Consider the following 18,518-nt stretch of genomic DNA (forward strand, 5'->3'; position numbering starts at 1 on the left):
ATAGACACACACGCGCGCGCACACATTTCGCGGCTGGACGGCTGTCAGCGCACAGAAGATGGTGGCGGCCGCTGGGACGGCTTTGTCCACTGCACCTGGATAGTGCACCCAGCGTTTCGTGCAGGTGCAAACGCTACCGAGGTGCGCATCTGATCTGACAGCGAGGAAAAACTAATCTCACTGTGGACGGTGGGGGGAATAGGAATACTGGATGCCGCAGCCGTAACCCATCACATTTGCCCTGGATTACAGGGAAAATATTTGAGGACATGTTTAGATTGTGAATATATATTTTCTACATCTCACACAAATTAATTAAAGTGGCTGGACCCGGGCAACAGTCTCCGTTGACCCGTGGGACTGTGGCGTGAGGGTCGTCAGGCAGAGGTGGAGACCTGTTAATTAGCTCGACTCTCTGTGGGATTTCGTCGCCTGCCGTTTGGAGGGGACAGGGCTGCCGTGGGCAAACTTTACTTCTGAGGAAAGGAAGGACCGGACCATACTTCATATAGTCTGTTATTTCACAGCTGTCCGGTGGAGAGTGAACATTCCGCCAGAAACCTGTACGGTTGGGATGTCTGGACAATCTTGGGGCTCACTGTGACGATGAATTGGCGACATTTATGTCCGTGGAAACCAAAGCTATACCGACGCAACATTGAACCAAAACTGATTGGCGCTTAGGCTTGGAGGTGCGGGGGAGCGGGTCATTACCAGAAAGGCTCTTGCAATTAAAAACTGTTGATCGGGTGTGTTCTGCGCACCGCGTCTCCTGCATTTGTCTCACGCAGACGTCCACGCGCAAGATTCTCACTGCGTTTGGAGACACGGCGGCGGTGGAGACTCCGGAGAGGAAAGTCAGGAAAGCACGGGGCTGCGTGCACAGGAACACCTCTTTTAGGCCACGCAGCAGAAAGCATGTGGGTAAAAATAAAAGCTTAGGCAGCAGTTTTTGCGTTAATGTGATGTTTCGAGTTGACCTTTAAAGTTGTAACGGACCTATATCATCCGCAAAGCAAACGCTTATTTCCAGAGACCAGAAAACAAGGATTTGTTTTGAGAAAACAACAACAATAACAAAGTTTAGCTCGGTTCAGTAAGCAAAATGTGGTTTAGTTCAGAAGTAATTGGTGTATTCCCTGTGGAACTGAGTCGCTGAAAACTGAATCAAAAAGCAGGAGTGGCGAGATGTACATCAGTAATGTTTTTACTAGCACAGTTTTACTGTATTTTTCTTATTCATTCATTTGAAGATCACCCATTTAAAAACCACCAATTTAGTTTTTTGGTTTTTTGTGATTTCAACCTTTCCCTTTACGCACACAATTTTGTAATTCTGTAATCATTACCAAATATTTTTCCGATGAGTAAGGCAGCGTGCAGGCGGTTGAATGGACTTGGACTGGAACCGAGCAGGCAGCGAGAGAACCTTACAGTCTCAAGTGCGTCAAAACAGATGGGAATGTAGAGGAATGTGGGGACTGACGTCAAGTGGGTGAATAATGAAGTACTCAAAATCTTTGGAAGGATTGCTAGTGTTTCTACAGCCACTGCACTTCAAGCTGAGTGAAACATTGTCTGAAATTGTTTATTGTTTGTGTTCTTTTTCAGATTGAGCTATCATTTCCATACTCTGCCCACACTTCATCGTACATCTTTATCTACTTTGCCTTTGAAGTAACTGTGCCTACAGCATTGATCAAAAAGCAACATGGCATCCCCCCAACACCAACAACTCCTGCCTCACAACACAGAAGTGAGCTGTGACTCAACTGGAGATGGAGGTGTCTCAGTGAGGATTGGCACCAGTGTCAAGCACAAGCATGGAGGCGGGCCACTGGGTTCAATTGGGGGAGGCTTTATCGGTGGATCCAAGCACTGCAAGTACAGCATCTCGTCCAGCTGCAGTTCCGGGGAATCTGGAGTCAGAAGGCCGGTAGTCAAGAGCTTTCGCACGCAGAAGAAGATGCCTCGGCTTTTTGAGAGATCCGCAGATCATTTCTGGGACCCAAAGTTTGACTCCCCCATCCTGGAGGAGGCCTGTAGAGAACGGTGTTTCCCTCAGACCCAGCGGCGCTTTCGATATGTTCTCTCTTATCTGGTTGCTGCTGGCCTCCTCTGGGGATGTTACTTTGCTGCCAACCCTTCTCGCTGTGATAGGACTGCTTTTCTCATTCCCACTGCTTCCTTCCTCCTTTTCTGCATCCTCCTCTTTCTCTTAACCTTTACTAAGCTCTACTCCTGTTGCTACAACCAGGCATCTCTGCTGCTTATTGTTGTAACTTTCATCCTCACCCTGGCCCCTCAGATACAAACCTTAGGTTTTAGGGACCCAGAGGCCCCGACACCTGCACCTGATGTGGAAGAGTTCAGTGGCATGGGGCCTACTTACAACATGTCCTATGATAAGCTTGTGGGAGGTAGAACCTGGACCCCTTGTCTTTCTCCTGTTGGGACCTTCTCACTCTGTATTGAGGTTCTTCTGTTACTGTACAGTGTTCTCCATGTTCGCCTTTATGCTTCTGTCCTGCTTGGCCTTCTCTACTCTATCTTTTTTGAGTGCTTGGGCTGGCTGCACCTAATCAGGGCAGGAGAGAGCTGGAGCATAGCTTCTCAATCAGATAGGGATATGTTAAATTGGCTGGGCCCTGGCAAAGCATTGTTACACCTCTGCGCTCACGCCATTGGCATCCACCTGTTCATCATGTCAGAGGTGCGATCACGTAGTACCTTCCTCAAGGTGGGACAAGCTATCATGCATGGCAAAGATCTGGAGGTAGAGAAAGCCTTGAAAGAGCGAATGATCCACTCTGTCATGCCCAGAGTTGTGGCTGATGAACTGATGAAGCAGGGTGATGAGGAAATGGGTGATAATTCTGTTAAAAGATACTCCACCAGTGGTGCGGCAGCTGCAATCTCCAGCCCGAAAAACAATAAACGTAAGAAAACTTCCATTCCTCGAGGCCAGATCATCTTCAGACCCTTCAACATGAAGCGGATGGAACCTGTGAGCATTCTCTTTGCAGATATTGTGGGCTTCACAAAAATGTCTGCAAACAAATCTGCTCATGCCCTTGTCGGGCTTCTGAATGATTTGTTTGGACGTTTTGATAGACTTTGTGAGCTCACAGGCTGCGAAAAGATCAGCACTCTAGGAGACTGTTACTACTGTGTGGCTGGTTGTCCTGAACCCAGATCAGACCATGCCTATTGTTGTGTGGAGATGGGTCTGGGTATGATTCAAGCTATTGAACAGTTCTGCCAGGAGAAGAGGGAGATGGTAAACATGAGGGTGGGTGTGCACACTGGCACTGTGCTTTGTGGTATCCTGGGAATGAAACGCTTCAAGTTTGACGTTTGGTCAAATGATGTCAACCTGGCCAACCTCATGGAACAACTGGGAGTGGCGGGGAAGGTCCACCTATCACAGGCGACTGCCAACTTCCTAGATGAACGATACCAGCATGAAGATGGACAGGTCAATGAGAGAATAGGACCGAGTGTAGTGGCTGACCAGCTCAAAGGTAGGTGATCATAGCTTTTTCCCAGTGTCATTTCATGTCTCAAGCTCTTCTTTAGTGTTAGCTTGCAGTATGAAAGGGATAGACTTACTTGGTTTAGTTCCTACGAAGAATAATATAATGCCAAGGTCAGTAGCAGCTGAGACTGATTGCTACAATTATGCTCCCATAATGCCACAAAATTTATCATTTTCATGTAATTAAGTTATGTCCTACAATGCTTCCCTGCTGTCCCTAGAGGAACTGTTTACTTCACATTAGATGGTTTTGTCCTAGGTTGATCAAAAGCCAAGGTTGACAAATCATGACTGCACCCCACACAGATGCTAAAGCAAAGGTTTGAGTCTGTTATTAGAGTCCTCTGTGTTATTGTCTATTATGGGACTGTATCACAGACAGTCGCCATCTTTACTGTCCTCCCCTCCACCCTCTCTCTGCCCACTTTTTGTTCTCTTGCAAAATTGCATTGCCTTCGAGGTGTCCTCAATATGTCCTGTTCTCTTAACCTTGCTCTGAACCGCAGAGATTGCTTTACAACTTAATGCAACTGTCACCTTTTCTTTTCCTTTCTATCCCATCCTCTCTTTTCCTTGCCACTAAACTGCTTGACTGCAGCTTTTATTTAAGGTGTTTATGCAAATCACCTGAGTGTAACTAAATGTTGGCGTAATGGTTCTTTTCATCATGGGAGATTCGCTGATCTATTATCACCCAGCGTAAAGAGAGCTACAGAGTCTGACTAAGGTATTGCAAATGGTGTTCATCTGTGCTTTGGAATTAGCTTTTCAGGTCTATTCTTGTTTCATTAGATGCTGAATGTATCTTCTTGGGAGCTGCACATCTGATTTTGTACAGTGCGTTATAGGCATGGATTAGAATTAACTCAACTTGCTCAAATTAGCAACACAAGCTTGTGTATTAATAATGTGTGTGCACAAGCTATTAGAAATTGTACCTACAGGAATCTGCACAGGTTAATTTTTACCTGCAAATTAGTGTTTACAAGGAAAAAGATCTTTGGAAATGCCTTTTGTTTACCAGTCAACAGGAGTGATTTATGGACCTGCATTTTCCCTTCATCTTAGATTAATGAGTGACTACCACTCCTGCTCCTCCTCCTCTTTTTTATTGTAAGGATAGATGTTTTACCCATTGTGTTATCGCCCCTCCTTTTTCTTCTCCTGTTTCTCAACTCCTTTTTTGGCCCTGTGATTCATCTATTCGATTCCCATCCTAAGATTTATCCTCTCTGTAGATTTTTTTGCCAGTGAGAGAGCTGGCTGTCAGGAGAGAGTTGTTCGCTAGTGCTATAAAAATTCCCTGTACTGTCTAGCTCAGTCTGTGTAAATCACTTGGGTAACACTGCAGCCAGACATGGATGCTGGCTTGGGCCTGTCCCTGTTGCCTGACTCAGAAGTAAATTGCTCTGGCCTAGACACTGATGCACTGTGCAGCCACCTTCTATGTGTTTTTGATGTCCTCTTTAAGTTAATGCGATGTTTCACTTTCTCACAAATTTACAGTTCTACCATAAATTTAGATGGCTATAAAGTCGAGTTTTTTTTCATGTGTTGTTGGTGCACATGTCTGTCTATCTATCTTATATATCTCACTGTAATTATAAAATATTTTTACTTTATCATAGTGGGGTTACAAGGGGTGCAACTATGTTTGTTTTAGCAAGACATGTAGATGTTGTACGATACATTTCTGTGCATTATAGCTGGCTTTTGAGACAGTCTTCAAAATGTATAAGCCCTAACCCTAACCCCCCTCAAATCAATCATTGATCAAAACCTCAGGACGAGCAAGAGAGGAGGGATACCTCTTCCAGGATAGACAGACATGCAATAGATTTCATGTGGGCAGAAAAGAGCATTATAGTAGATTTACAGTATAGACAACCAGGATGACAATGTTATAGATCTAAAAGATGTTTTTCCAACATACAGTCCAGAACCCAAATGTATTCACTTTACAAAAATACAGAACAGAGGGGAAACAAATTTTATGAATTAAGCTTTAATTTAAGAGAACACTTTAAATTAGAAAATGAATTATTTATTAAAAAAATAACTAACTAAAAAAATTTTTTCAGAGCAGTACACATACATTATATGGCTCTTTGGTTGTGTTTGGCTCTGTAAGGGGTGAACATGAGGGCAGACCTCGTCATTTTGTGCTTTTTCCTTACAGGAAGTGAAAGCTAAATTTGGCTCCGTTTCCCTGGAAAGTACCTGTTTAAATCTTTCCTTTGTGCCTAATGCAGAAAATGATCCCTTTGGAGGAGACTGTCAGTGTGGCCCTGTTATCTTACTGCTTATGACAGAATCCCCACAGCGTGTGACACAGCTTGTGGTTCTTTAAAGCAGCCATTGTTTCCAGGGAAAGTTTTTTTTTTTTTTTTTTTTTTTTTTTTCTGGCCGATGTTGATGCCTGAGATGCATCACAATAAAATGCAAAAATGTAGTATTAGTTTTGTTGCTTTAACCAGTAATGCTACAAAAATCATATTGAATTATTAGCAGATGCTCCAAGTAGCTTTGAGTACTATGTCGAGACTGCTTTAGTAACTAAGCACAGACAGATATATTTTCACGATAATAATATACTAACAACACTAGGACATTGTGACAAAGTGGTCATTCGTAGTAATTAATAAGAAGAGAATTATCCCTAAATCTGTGGTACATTCGAAAGTTGTAGCTTATTGTTCAGCATTTTTGATTCAACTTTACTATTTCAGATCACTTTTATCACCCTCATTATTTTATCACCCTCACTATCTAATTGTTGGTCTCTCTCTCTCTCTCACTCTCTCTCGCTCACACACACACACACACACACACACACACACACACACATAACTAGCGACTAGCTGGGGAACAGTTGGTGAATAATTTAGCAGCTAAAGAGCCTGATATTTCTCTTAATATCTGGCAGAGAGCAAACACTGAGCTAGAAGAGGGTGGACCTTGGACTTAGCCAGGGGACTAGAACCATGACTTTAAATTAATGTTGATGTTGCTGCTCAATGGCTCAATTTCTTTGCTCAGGCCTGCAGTTATAATGTCTTCTAGCTCCTCTTTCCTGCTGTGAATCTTACTGTTGCGGTTACTCAAGTTGAATGAATTAAAAAATAATATGTACCTCTACTTTGATGATCCAAAGAATACCTTCGGTAATATGAGCTTTTGACAGTTTTTTTTTATATAATTGCACATTCTCTTTCTAATATTACTTATTGTGTGCAAGGCTCCCAGTAACAGCTGCCCTAAGATAAAGCATGTTCTTCTGGGATTCAGTTTGAATTTGTGAGCTTGACCTTTTCTGACAAACCTGCTGAGTGAAGCTGTGCTGGGCAGCTGTGTACAGTACATCTCTTCTCACCCTGCTCTGTCTCTTCTCTTTCCTCTCCAGGGGGTTTCCAATTAAGAAAGACTGGTTAATCATCTTGGCTAAAGTGATTTAATGTTAATATACTTCCATCATCATATCTTCCTGGCATGCTGTTCTGACTCCAGAACATATCTGTTGCCTCTCAGCTGGCCGTTTTAATCACAGCAAATGATATTGATTGCGGATCAATGTCTTGGCTGTGTTTATTTATGATGAGGCTACAAGAGAGCTTTTTATGTCATATGGATATCAAAGAGAATCAGCCAAATCCATTGGTTGAAAACAATCAGCATACAGGACCCTGATAATAACTTGTATACATTTAAACCTTTAGAACAATCATTTATGTGTCAGCTGTATAGGTAGATGCACATGGACATTCACGTGCATGAAATCCTGTGCTAGAGAGGTGCACGCCCTTCCGCTAAGTGTACAGTATTTGCCTAGGGCTCATTGGAGAATTACTTAAAATGGCTGCTATTTGTGACCTTGAATACAGAAAGTGAGGCTGGTTTTGATGTTACACCTAAAGAAGAAGGCATAAAGACATTAAGTTGAGTAAGACCTATAGAAGAAAAGCGGACGAAGTGCATTCAGTTACGTTCCATTCAACAGTGGTATCATTGCATTAAGCTATCATGTAACTGGACCTCAGCATTGAGAGCGAGAGTGTACACAATTAAGCCCCTGGATTTCACACCTAGATGGTTTTGTGTGTGTGTCTCTGTGTGTGTGTGTGTGTATGTGTGTGTATGTGTGCGCCCTACGTTCACACTGCTGCACTTGACAAAAAGTTAAAAGGTTCGTCTTTTCTATCCTAATATACACACACCTGCCTTTCCCCTCAGCAGTCAAATACCTGGCACGATTTTCGTCTAGACTCCTGAATCAAAATCAGTATGCGCCCGCAGCTACTGTAGAAACATAGGGGTGGGGGGTTGACAGTGAAGTGGACTGCTCTGAGGGGAAAGGCTTACTGTGAGGAGGTAAGGAGGCACAGACAGAGCTACAATAGGTTAGAGTGTCGTTAGGCTGTGGTGGCAGCTGGTGGGATGGTTTATAAAACCAGGCATTACTATTACACAGCAAACTGCGTTGTGCTGCAGCCCTTTCATCTAAGTCAAAGAGGAGGACGTGACTCGTCAGAAACCGTCATCTAGGACTCTAAGCTGCTGTATTGTAATGCAGCGACCGAGGCTGCCTAGAACACCTTGGCTCTGCTTGGTAGATAACAGCTCTGCTGAGAGAGTAATGGCATAATACGTCCCATTGTATTGTACACTATGGCCTTACACTGTGAGTTATAGTTTAGCACAACCCATCATTGTACCCTGCAGCAATGAAATCTCACAGTTTACCATGCTTGGCTTTATCATACTGAGCAAGTCAGCAAGGCTTCGGAATCCCTTGTCAAGCTCTGCAAACATGCGGCCTTTGTGGCAAGGTTATAGAAAGTCTTTGTGGTTATAAGTTTGGTTTTATAGCTGCAGTCCTTTATTTGCTGCGTCACATTGTTACTCAGCACGATTGCACTACCTATACTTGTCCAGGAGGATTTTGTAGCAAGGGCATTGCTTGCTGTTTCAACCCACAAGTGATAAAAGATTTGTATGCAGAGTGTGTAATGAGTTTCTGGATGAAGAGCAGGAAGGCAGAGCAGCATATTTTTCCAAAGAGCTGCGAATAATCTTATCTGTATGGCCCAGTGAGCTTTCTATTGAACTCATACTTTTAGAGATTTTACTCAGAAAATCCATATATCCTGTTGTGCTCCAGTTAATCCTGACAAGTGTTGGTGGACCCTGCAGACCTCTCAATCCCCCTATAGGAGACAGCTGTGCTATTGGCTCACTGCTGAAGTGTCCTACCTCTATCTCTGACAGAGATGACCCAGGGCAAAGTGGATGAGAGAGCCTGATACCAGCATCGCCACTCCCTGTGTGATTAGGAGCCGCAAAAGTGAGTAGCTGAGACAGCTGAGATTGTAAACCAACACAGGAAATGTAGTGTCTGGGGTACAACATGCTACACAGTTTTAGGATGGAGGTATTATCTTTGCTATGTGATGCCGCTTACAGATAGTCTTTTACAGCACCACCAGCAGTGCTACATGCCACCACAACAGATAGTGTGGTTGTGATATTAAAGTAAATGTACTCTAGACCTTAATAGATTTTCTTTGATGTGATGAAGAAATACATTGCAATGAAGTGTAATCACGAAACAAAATGCAGTGAGTTAATACATATGATGTAAAAGCAGTTGTATTAAAACAATGCAGTCCCAATTTAGCAACAGACATTGTGACTTGTCAAAAAGCAGGAGAAGCACAGCTGTAAATAATAACATTAACTTTGTCGCAGTAAGCCAAGAAAGTATAAGACACCTAAAACTGGACTGACACTAGAAATGCTTGACATGACTCAGCAGACATCTGCTGCTCTTCCTATAATTTCGCCCATTATTTCTTCCCCTGAGAGTTCCTCTGGGTTTTAAGGACATAAGGAATCGTTATATTGATTGAAAAGCTCCTTGAAACTAATCTGTGATATATTATTTTGTGCTACATAAATAAAACTAGATTCGATAATGTAAGACATGTATATGTAAAAAAACAATTATGGTGAACTGCATTTGACCTTTTTTTTGCAAAGTGTCAGGAGAATCTTTAATAGCATGGACAGGTTGGTGATCATGTGACTGGTGACTGAGCAGGATGTGAAACGTAATATGATGTTCACTCAAATGTCTGTTTATATAAAAGTTGTGATAAATCAAGACAATTTTGTGTGACCTAGAAATCCTTTCATTTCACAGTTTTATAAATTTGTGGATTATTTGATTGACATCCTATGAGTGATAGCTAATTATTAATCCTTTATAATCAAGAGAAACTCTGCATTTATACTCTGGGTCATCTGGTGTTGGGAGACAGGAGAGTAATGTGCTGTCATTTCAGTTTCAGCTGCTCCCTTAGCTACCATTAACTAGCAGAGATTTTAAGTAGGAGCAGGTGTTAATCTGTAGGAGGGTTGATATGTCTCTGTTATGATTGCTGTGTTATTTCATATTTCATAATTGTTAGTGGCTTATACAGTTTGCATTTGTTCAGGTTTCTGAATATAAAAGACATAAAAACGTGATTACCAGTAGAATCTGGCTTTTTTCAAGACAACACACAGTACAGTAGATACAGTTCGTCTACACACTTCATCACAGCGAGAGCTTTTAAAGGAATCTACTTGTTTCTTCCTCCTTGATTGCATGCAGTAGGCCAATCAGTTATTAAACACAACAGGTGTTTTCACATACGCAAACGTGCTGAGATCTGCTTGTGTATCTTCCTGCAAACATGATTTCAGTTCATTTTTACTTACTTGCAGTTCTTCTTTGCAAATGCGGCTCTAAAGGATACCCACACACACACACACACACACACATTTCACAGTGGCAAACCATAGAAAAGTGGAAGAAATCTGAAAGCTTCTGTGTGTCCTTTTCCTGCTATCACTACCTTACTGTAAATGTGGTAGATCTCTGATTGTACGTGTACAGCGTGTGTTGAGCTGCAGATGAGGCTCCCCTTGCAGACATGAAGATGTGAAGATGTTTGGTTCATAAATAGTGATGAGTCCTTGTAGCTTATCTCCTTTTGTGATCAAGAGTACAGAAAATGCCAGCACTTCTCCTAACACATACACACTAGTATTCACTGACATTGACAAATAGAGCTTGCTCTTAAGGTGACACTTATAGCAACCCTAAACAGACACACACACACACGACACATACACACACACACAAACATTTCCTTTGTGCAATTTATGGTCAAGTACACACACATGGGCATGCTTGTGGGCTGTAGTCAGTCGTTAGTGTGCACAGCGGGAGTGAGTGTGTGTGATAAATGGCTATGTGAATAATGAATGAAGGCAGCTAGTCCACCCAGAAGCCTCCTGCTACACTCAGCCTGCATGAATTTACTGTGCATGTTTGCATTTTGTGTCTCTCCCATGTGCAGTAACATTTACAGTTTTCCTCCATTAATACTAATTTGTTTATCAGTCAAATTAGCATACACATCTAATATCAGTTATAGCCGTTTCCTTTCTGGGGAATGGGGAAATATCTATGTTTAAATGTTTCTCCCATCCTTCCTGTGTTGCTCTGCTTGCCATAGAAAGAGAGACCTTTTTTTTTTTTTTTTTTTTTTTTTTACTTTTCCTTTGATCTGATCTTTGCTGTATCAGTTTTCTCATATATATATTGAAGGTTTTGTGTTTTTAATTTTTGTGTTTAACAGGAATTGAATTAATGTGGTGTTTCCCTTTGAAGGTTCATATTTCTGACAAAACTTGCAAATCACAGATGTTAGAAATCTGATTGACTTGTTTCCAAATAACTCCCAGATGACAAAGGAAGGCTGTGATGTGATGTGCCCACATTGACGGGTATAGGAACATGTAGTCATTGTCTTCCTTTAGGCATCACCACAGCGGTCATCCATTTCCATCTCACACGGTCCTCTGCATCTTCCTCTGTCACACCAAGTTCTTGCATGTCCTCTTTCATGTCATCTTTGGAGCTCCTCTTTGGCCTTTTTTCCCCAATATACCCTGCACCCTTCCACTGCATGTGCCAGAAACCTCTAAGTCTTGCTGTCCTACGTGTATTCTCCCTCTAATATACTCATTTCTAATCTTGTCCATCCTTGTCAATTGCAGCATCGTCAACTTAGCACCTCTAGCTCTGACTCTTGTCTGTATATGGCACTGTTATGATATTTGCAAAATACAATGAGGCACAGCCTTAACTTCATACAGAGTACTAAATAAAAAATAAATGAACAGGTGACAAATAACCTTTTTGAGAAACAAAACAATTTAAGTAATTTCCCAAATCGTACCCTAAGAGGAGTAAGGATGACTTTTCTTGGAGATTACTCTGAGCTTGGCTTCAATAATTCAGTTACAGTAGGAGTAACCCTTTAATGGAATAAGTTGACAATAATAAAATAAATCACTACCTGCTCTATCCTTTATTGATGTTTAATGTTTGCAGCCCTATTATCTAGCTGGTGTTCTTCTCTTGTGTGAACTGAGCTCCCTGCCTCAGGCTCAGCTTTCCTCCTTTGGCTTTAGTGTGGGACAGCCGTCGTCTAGCTGTCACCTGCTCCCCTAATGTTGTCACTTCTAAAGGTCATTTGACTTACTGCGTTTGTGTGTGTTTGGGCGTTGGCTTTGTATTCAATATATTCCCAACAGAGATTATTCCCCAGCCTTATAATCACTTTCATTCTGCCTCTTGGATGATCTCGTTTTAGCCTTCCTTTCTGTTTTTTTTTTTTGTCCTTTTAGTCTCCATCTCGGTTCGGTCTCATTTTATAAACGCTGTCTCTGCTGTTTTTTTAGTACACCATCAACATGTATTACAACAATGCTCAATTAACATGTTGCATAACATTTTCCAGCCCTTATTTCTGTTATAGCTCTTGAGATTTAATGTTAATTCTGCTTTTTGAGAAGATGCAGGTCAACAGCATATGCCTGTGTTTCAGGCAGTAATGAGCCTGTAGGTAGCATCCTCTTACACCTGCTGCATTATTGGCCGGTTTCAGATATAGAGTCCCTGGGGAGTGGTGCAGCGGATCTAACACTTAATCATCATCAGCCACCTAGTGAAGATGTCATTACTTAAAATGTTAACTAAGCAGAGTCTGTGGTATTGGAGCAGAAGACAATGAGAGGTGAACAGATTTGTGTCCATGTTGGCTGTTTACTTTGATCATCTACCAGAGCTACAAACTCAGTCAGTGATTAATCGATGGTGGAGTGCTGCTCATAGACGTGGCTCAATAGTTTCTCAGGTGCTGATAATTCAGCATGTGATAAGGTTCTCCTATTGCTCCACAACAGAACACCAGAAAATCCTTCTTGAGAAAACATCATGTTACCCGATAGAGGTAGAAGTATTTAAGGTAACCTAGGTTAGACACGCACGTGTAGGTGATTAAACAGATGAGGCTGCCGCAGGTGAGCCGGGCCAATGGCTCAGAATATGGCGAGTAATGTGGTTGAGCTGGACTTGCATGGACACTCACACTTAACTCTGCAGGGAGTTTAACAGAGATCTGCGAAATGTTGGGAGGACTCTTGACATGGCTGCACATCCTGAAGAGTATCTATAGCTGCCTCTGGCAAAGATGTGGGCCTGCGGTGGTTCCAGGGAAAGAGCCTACTGGTCAGACATTCTGACAATCATGGCAGGAGGGCATTTCTAGACAATCGACCGGAAAGGCCATGTTTGAAGTGTAGTCCTGTTCGTGAAGTTAAGTTATAAATCCTCAGTTAGATCAAGACTTTTTTATTTTTTATTTTTTTTTTTTTATTTTTTTTTGTCCGTCCTTTCGGCTTATCCCGTGAGTTCAGTGTCGCCACAGTGGATCATACTCCGCATGTTGATTTGGCTTCCTGACGCAACCCTCCCAAATTTCTACCAGGCTTGGACCAGCACTGCACAACTGGGGATGGGAATGCCCTGTTGGGGGTTCAGTGTCCTGCCCAGAGACACTGCACATTAGAAGTTTTTACTCTTCTAAACCTTTTAAGTACTGAAAGAAAGATGAGCATGCCAAAGTAAAGAATTAAAGTAAATGAAAGTAAGGAGATGAAACGAAATTTAAATTTAAAAAAACAAATATAATGGAACCAGGAAGTAAAGGGTGTTTAAGATAAACCATTTAAAAATTCATTTTATTCTCTGAAGAATAATAAATTTGTACTGTATATAGCTCATTAGTGCTGTTTTACCCCTTTTCTTAAATCATTTATTAAAACAAGTGAAGATTAAATGATGATAATTTAACATTTTTAAGCAAGAGAAAAGGTTGATCACCAATATAAACAAAACTTTACCTGTTTTAAGTTAATATTTGTACCTAGTTAAACTGTATGGGCAGCAAATTATATGACATAGGAAGACAGTGACATAGTTTAAAAGTGCAATGTGCTGATTGGCATAAGGAGCCATATGGTGACCACTAGGCAACAGATAAAAAGAGAGAGGGGCATTAATATTCAGAGGAGCATGGCTGAAGGAATTGTTTAACAGAGAAAAGAAAGGTGGTGTAGAAGGTGAGATGAAAAGTTAGTCTGAGATTTCAAGATAGTGTCAAGTGGTACAGTTCTTTCCAGACAAAAGCTTTTTAAGGTTATGTGGTGATTACATTATGACAAAAAACAAAAATGCAGGCCACCGAGCAAAGGGTTATTTTAAAGATTTTGAAGAGATGTCAAATGTATCTGTTGTTCTGCCAGCAGACCATGACAGGGCTGGGGCTGTGAAGGATGAAGGGATTGTAGGCACAGAATACAAAACATGCGCATAGCATATTAGGCACACGTGCACATACACAGCCAAGCGAGAGTTAAAGACTTGACGATATGTCAAGTGCTTCTATTGTTGCTTTGAGTGAGCCGCAGTGGGGACAGATCGATGCAAGGGGAAAAAAACAAACAAGCTGGCCAAATATGGAACTTTTGTTTTTATGCCATCCCTGTTTACAGCAGGCAATGATATTGACAGATTATGTGATTGCAATAGGAAAAGAGACTTCAGGTTTGCTGTGCCGTGTGTTTGTTTGTAAGCTGAGGCGTACATTGTCATATTTTACAATTTAGCAACATGTTTTCATCCAAACCTCCACAGCTAATGTGTTGAGAATGCCCCAGTGGTGTGCAAAGCTTGCTGTTTCTTTTTATGAAGTCAGCCTTTTATGTAATGTGTACCCACAGAGGTCACTGTGGGTTATCTGGGTGAAGAGAACTTTGTTGGTTTAGCTGTGCTTCAGCACATTTGCCCTGTTTATATCTGTAACACCTTGTTTCTCAAATGCCTACATTTTCCCACAGTCCCCATACAGACATTAAAACCAATGAGTTGCTTGTACTCACAATTAGTGTCTGTCAGTCTGTAACCTGGAATAGCTTGTTTGCCGGTGCTGTAGATCTAAGTTGCGAGGGTGTCATGCTCTGTTACAGTGGTTTTCCCAATTACTTTGGCTTGGGTGCCTTTCAAACAAATGAAATTTCAATATTATAATGTATAACCCCAGTACAACCAAGGTCTCTTACCCACTTTTAAATAGAAATGATGTCCCATAGAAAAGGTCCAGTGAATGAAATAAACGAATCTAAATATTGATGCTAATATTTTATATGGCAGATATTTCTATAAAGCACAAGACATTGCCGAAGACAGCTTAATGCGACCAGAGATATCTGAAGAGTAGCTGCTTTGGTAGACAAAGTATCTCCAAATCTCTTTACTGTGGCAGCTCTTGATGTTGTAATATGGTATCATGACCCACAGCCCTAATCTACTGTTAATCTACTGTACATATTAAATGTGCATGTATGCACATAAAGTCTATCACCAGGAGAATCTGTTTTCATTCTTGTTTTTGTCTGTAGTAAATGGAGCAAAGTGGGAAACATCCTGTCTATATAATATTTAATGCACAGTCTGTGAATTAGTAAAGTCAACATGTGCAACAGTGCTCAAGAACTCTTTGACACTGTAAATAATTCTCTTTCTTGCCCTCTAATGCTTTAGAAGTACCCTGGGCTCAGCTGATGTTTAGGAGAGTAATGCTATCTATCGCCCATTGTTCACAAACAAATGAACTGTTTCTCCTTTACTGTCAGAAATGAGACTGGGAATCCCAAAGCTTCCTTATGAAAAATGCATGCGTCTTTTGTTTTTTCTAACTGAATGGGTTCACTTGCACACAGCAATATATATACCTATTTCCACCACCTTTACAAACCAACTTACACACACACACCTTGTAGCTTCCACTTCTTTTTAGGTTGTGGATCCCTCTAAATGCACATAAAATCTCTGCAATCCCTGCCTCTCATCTTTGCCTTCTCTTCTCACTTTTACTGCACCTCATGCTGCAATAATGAAGTCTTTCTTAACAGCTTGTCAAACTGGACAGCTTTCCTCTTGCCCCCACCTGCCAGGGACAGGATGTACCATATATCCCATGACGGGGACCCAGTGGGGGCAGAAGGAGGCAAGGGCTGTGGTGTGAAGGTGCCAGTTGGCAAAGAGATCTGCCCAGCCCAGCAGTGCTTGTTTTTCTGTGCCACCTGCTCCACTGCCCTCCTGCTCCCATACCTGGCTCTGGAAGGCAAACTTGTCATTATGTGAAGATCAGCCACATGATCTGTGTGTGTGTGTGTGTGTGTGTGTGTGTGTGTGTGTGTGCTGATCCAAGCATATCTGCCAACCCTCTTTTGCTCTCATTTCCCTTTATGTTATGCTGCTTAAAGTCTATCTCCCTGGGACAGCAGCTCTGGATACTATTTCCCACTTGGGCTGCAAATAGAAGTAAAAAGGAAATGTGTTGCTTTGTGATAAACCTCCACAAAGTAAGGTTTTATGGCCACCATACCTGTTGCATTCATGTACCGTTTTCACGATTTCTTTACTTCCGTTGTGTATCCCAAAGGTTACATTAGATTTTTATTTATTACTTTTTTAAAATTTGGACTTGTGCTCTTTATTTCTTCTCTTTTGTGTCCAGCCAGGGTTTTTGTAGCTGGGTGTTGATAACATGTAGCGTGTCTGAAACGACCGTTGCAGCTACAGCATGTGTGTTGCCTCCACCTTTTTTATGTGCATTTTTGTTTAACATTCGGAGCACACACAACGTCTAAACTGAGTCTCTCTTCAGAGACAGAAAGAAGAAGTTCAGGGGTGTCCATTGTCCCAGAAGAGCTTGGACATGCTATCAAGAGGCGAGGGAAAGGGAGAAGAGGTGATGGTGTTATTTGTTTGCAAAGTGCTTTTCTCATTGTTGCTGTCCTCTGGCCTGAACAAAAAGGGCTCTGAGAGGGAGATAATGTGACTTGGCTGTCACAGGGAAAGGTTATCTACTGTTTCCTGTCAGCTTATAGCACAGGACAGAACACTTCAAAGTCCCGTAACTCTGAGAGGCTGCTACTTATTATGCTCTTCAATTTACCCAGGGTTATCAGAGATGGATAGAGACCGACGTACGCATGTACCTGTATTACAGATCATCAAACAAATGCACACAGATGGACAGTCACACAAACACACAAACATACAGTACACAGACACACTCAGTTGGAAAGAAACAAGAAACATCAATTGGAACACACAGCTTGAAATTTATGACCTTTTTCCCTGCTGCGAGACCTTTAGTGCACAGCTGTATACTGATGATGTTGCTGAAATAGACAGTGGAGCCAGCTGCTGGTCAGGCTGGTTTATCAAAGCCACAATTTGCAGCCTGACAGCATACCCATTTCCATTGACATGTGGTTGGCTAGTAAAGATCCTATAATGGCGAGATACAGGCACACAAACATACACATCTGCAGACACTTGAAGTCTTGTAACCCGTCAGACAAACACACATATAACTTACTGCAAACTTTTGCAAGGCCCCTCAGTGGATTTATTTTGTTCATCTCTGGCTGTCAGAACTCTGGTGTGTGAAGTGATTCTCTGACGCTTGCTGCCTGACCATGAGAGGTAACGCCTGCATTAACATATAAAAATAACACTCATGGATTCTCCTCTTTAAACATAATCCACGTTTCTCTTCTTTCATCTGAAATCAATACAGTAACGCAGTTGCTCTGACATTCTGTACGTAGGAAGTGATGAATAAGGCATCCTGTAGCTCATATCTTGTCACCTACCTGACTTGTCAGTTTGTTGCTGCCTTCTGTTTTGAGGGATTTATTTTTGAAATTTGACCTAATGTTATCCTTTTTCCACCCCTTATGCAGCTTTGTATTTACATATTGGTATTTCTAGCATATTGATTTTTGGTTTGTTTGTAAGTCTATATCATTCCTATATTAGTTATCAAATATTCTCTGCTCTCTTTGCTTTTTACCCTTTCTCTCCAGTAAGGCATTGCTTTGCGTATTATCTGGGTTTAAACACTTCATTATCTTTAATAAGCTGTTACAGTTTTGGTTGATAGAGGCTGAATGATTCAGTGATTTCTGTTAACATGGATTTGCCCTGATCCCTGTTGTCTATTATTACTCAGCAGTCTGCATTGCTGCAATAGCAGCTTTAAGATTTGCATTGATCGTGACTCTAAATATTAATAAATAATGCATTGTGACTCACAATTTTCTGTAGTTTTGTGAAATGGACATGACTGCTTCTCTGACTCAAATGTTTTCCAATCTGGCTTGTAGAAATCTCACTGGCCAAACAAGAAAAAAGTCAGACCTATGCAAATCTCTTCCCACATTCTTGGAAGAAAAAGGTACCATTTGACAACTTCTTTTGGAATCTTACATAAACTATTTACTTTTTATTTATTTTTTATTTTTTTGTAGCTGTGCAACTTTTGCAGTTTGAGGACTGAGGAACAGACAGAAGAAGTGAAGAGAAACAGGGAGGGAGGGGGGAAATGGACCCGCAGACCCATAAGCAAAAGCAGAAGTTGGTGTGTGTCATAGTGGAAAGCAGGCAGCGATTTGATTAGCAAACTAATAAAATCAGTCAACTCAGTGTGTATGTGTTTTGTGTTTTTGTGGG

General features: G+C 41.5%; 1 protein-coding gene across 4 annotated transcripts in view; it reads left to right on the top strand.

The window, feature by feature from the left end:
• LOC137099302 (adenylate cyclase type 9-like) overlaps nt 1-18,518 on the top strand; it is a 28,690-nt gene continuing 10,172 nt past the window's right edge. For 3 of the 4 annotated variants that reach the window (XM_067475951.1, XM_067475953.1, XM_067475954.1), the window contains exons 1-2: nt 1-920; nt 1,612-3,524. In XM_067475951.1, the coding sequence (XP_067332052.1) occupies nt 1,712-3,524 (1,813 nt within the window). In that variant the 5' untranslated portion in view covers nt 1-920; nt 1,612-1,711. Of the gene's footprint in view, nt 921-945; nt 1,492-1,611; nt 3,525-18,518 lie in introns of those variants that run through there. The other variant, XM_067475952.1, reaches the window with a different exon arrangement.

This window comes from Channa argus, chromosome 15 (assembly GCF_033026475.1).
Source record: "Channa argus isolate prfri chromosome 15, Channa argus male v1.0, whole genome shotgun sequence".
NCBI lineage: Eukaryota > Metazoa > Chordata > Actinopteri > Anabantiformes > Channidae > Channa > Channa argus.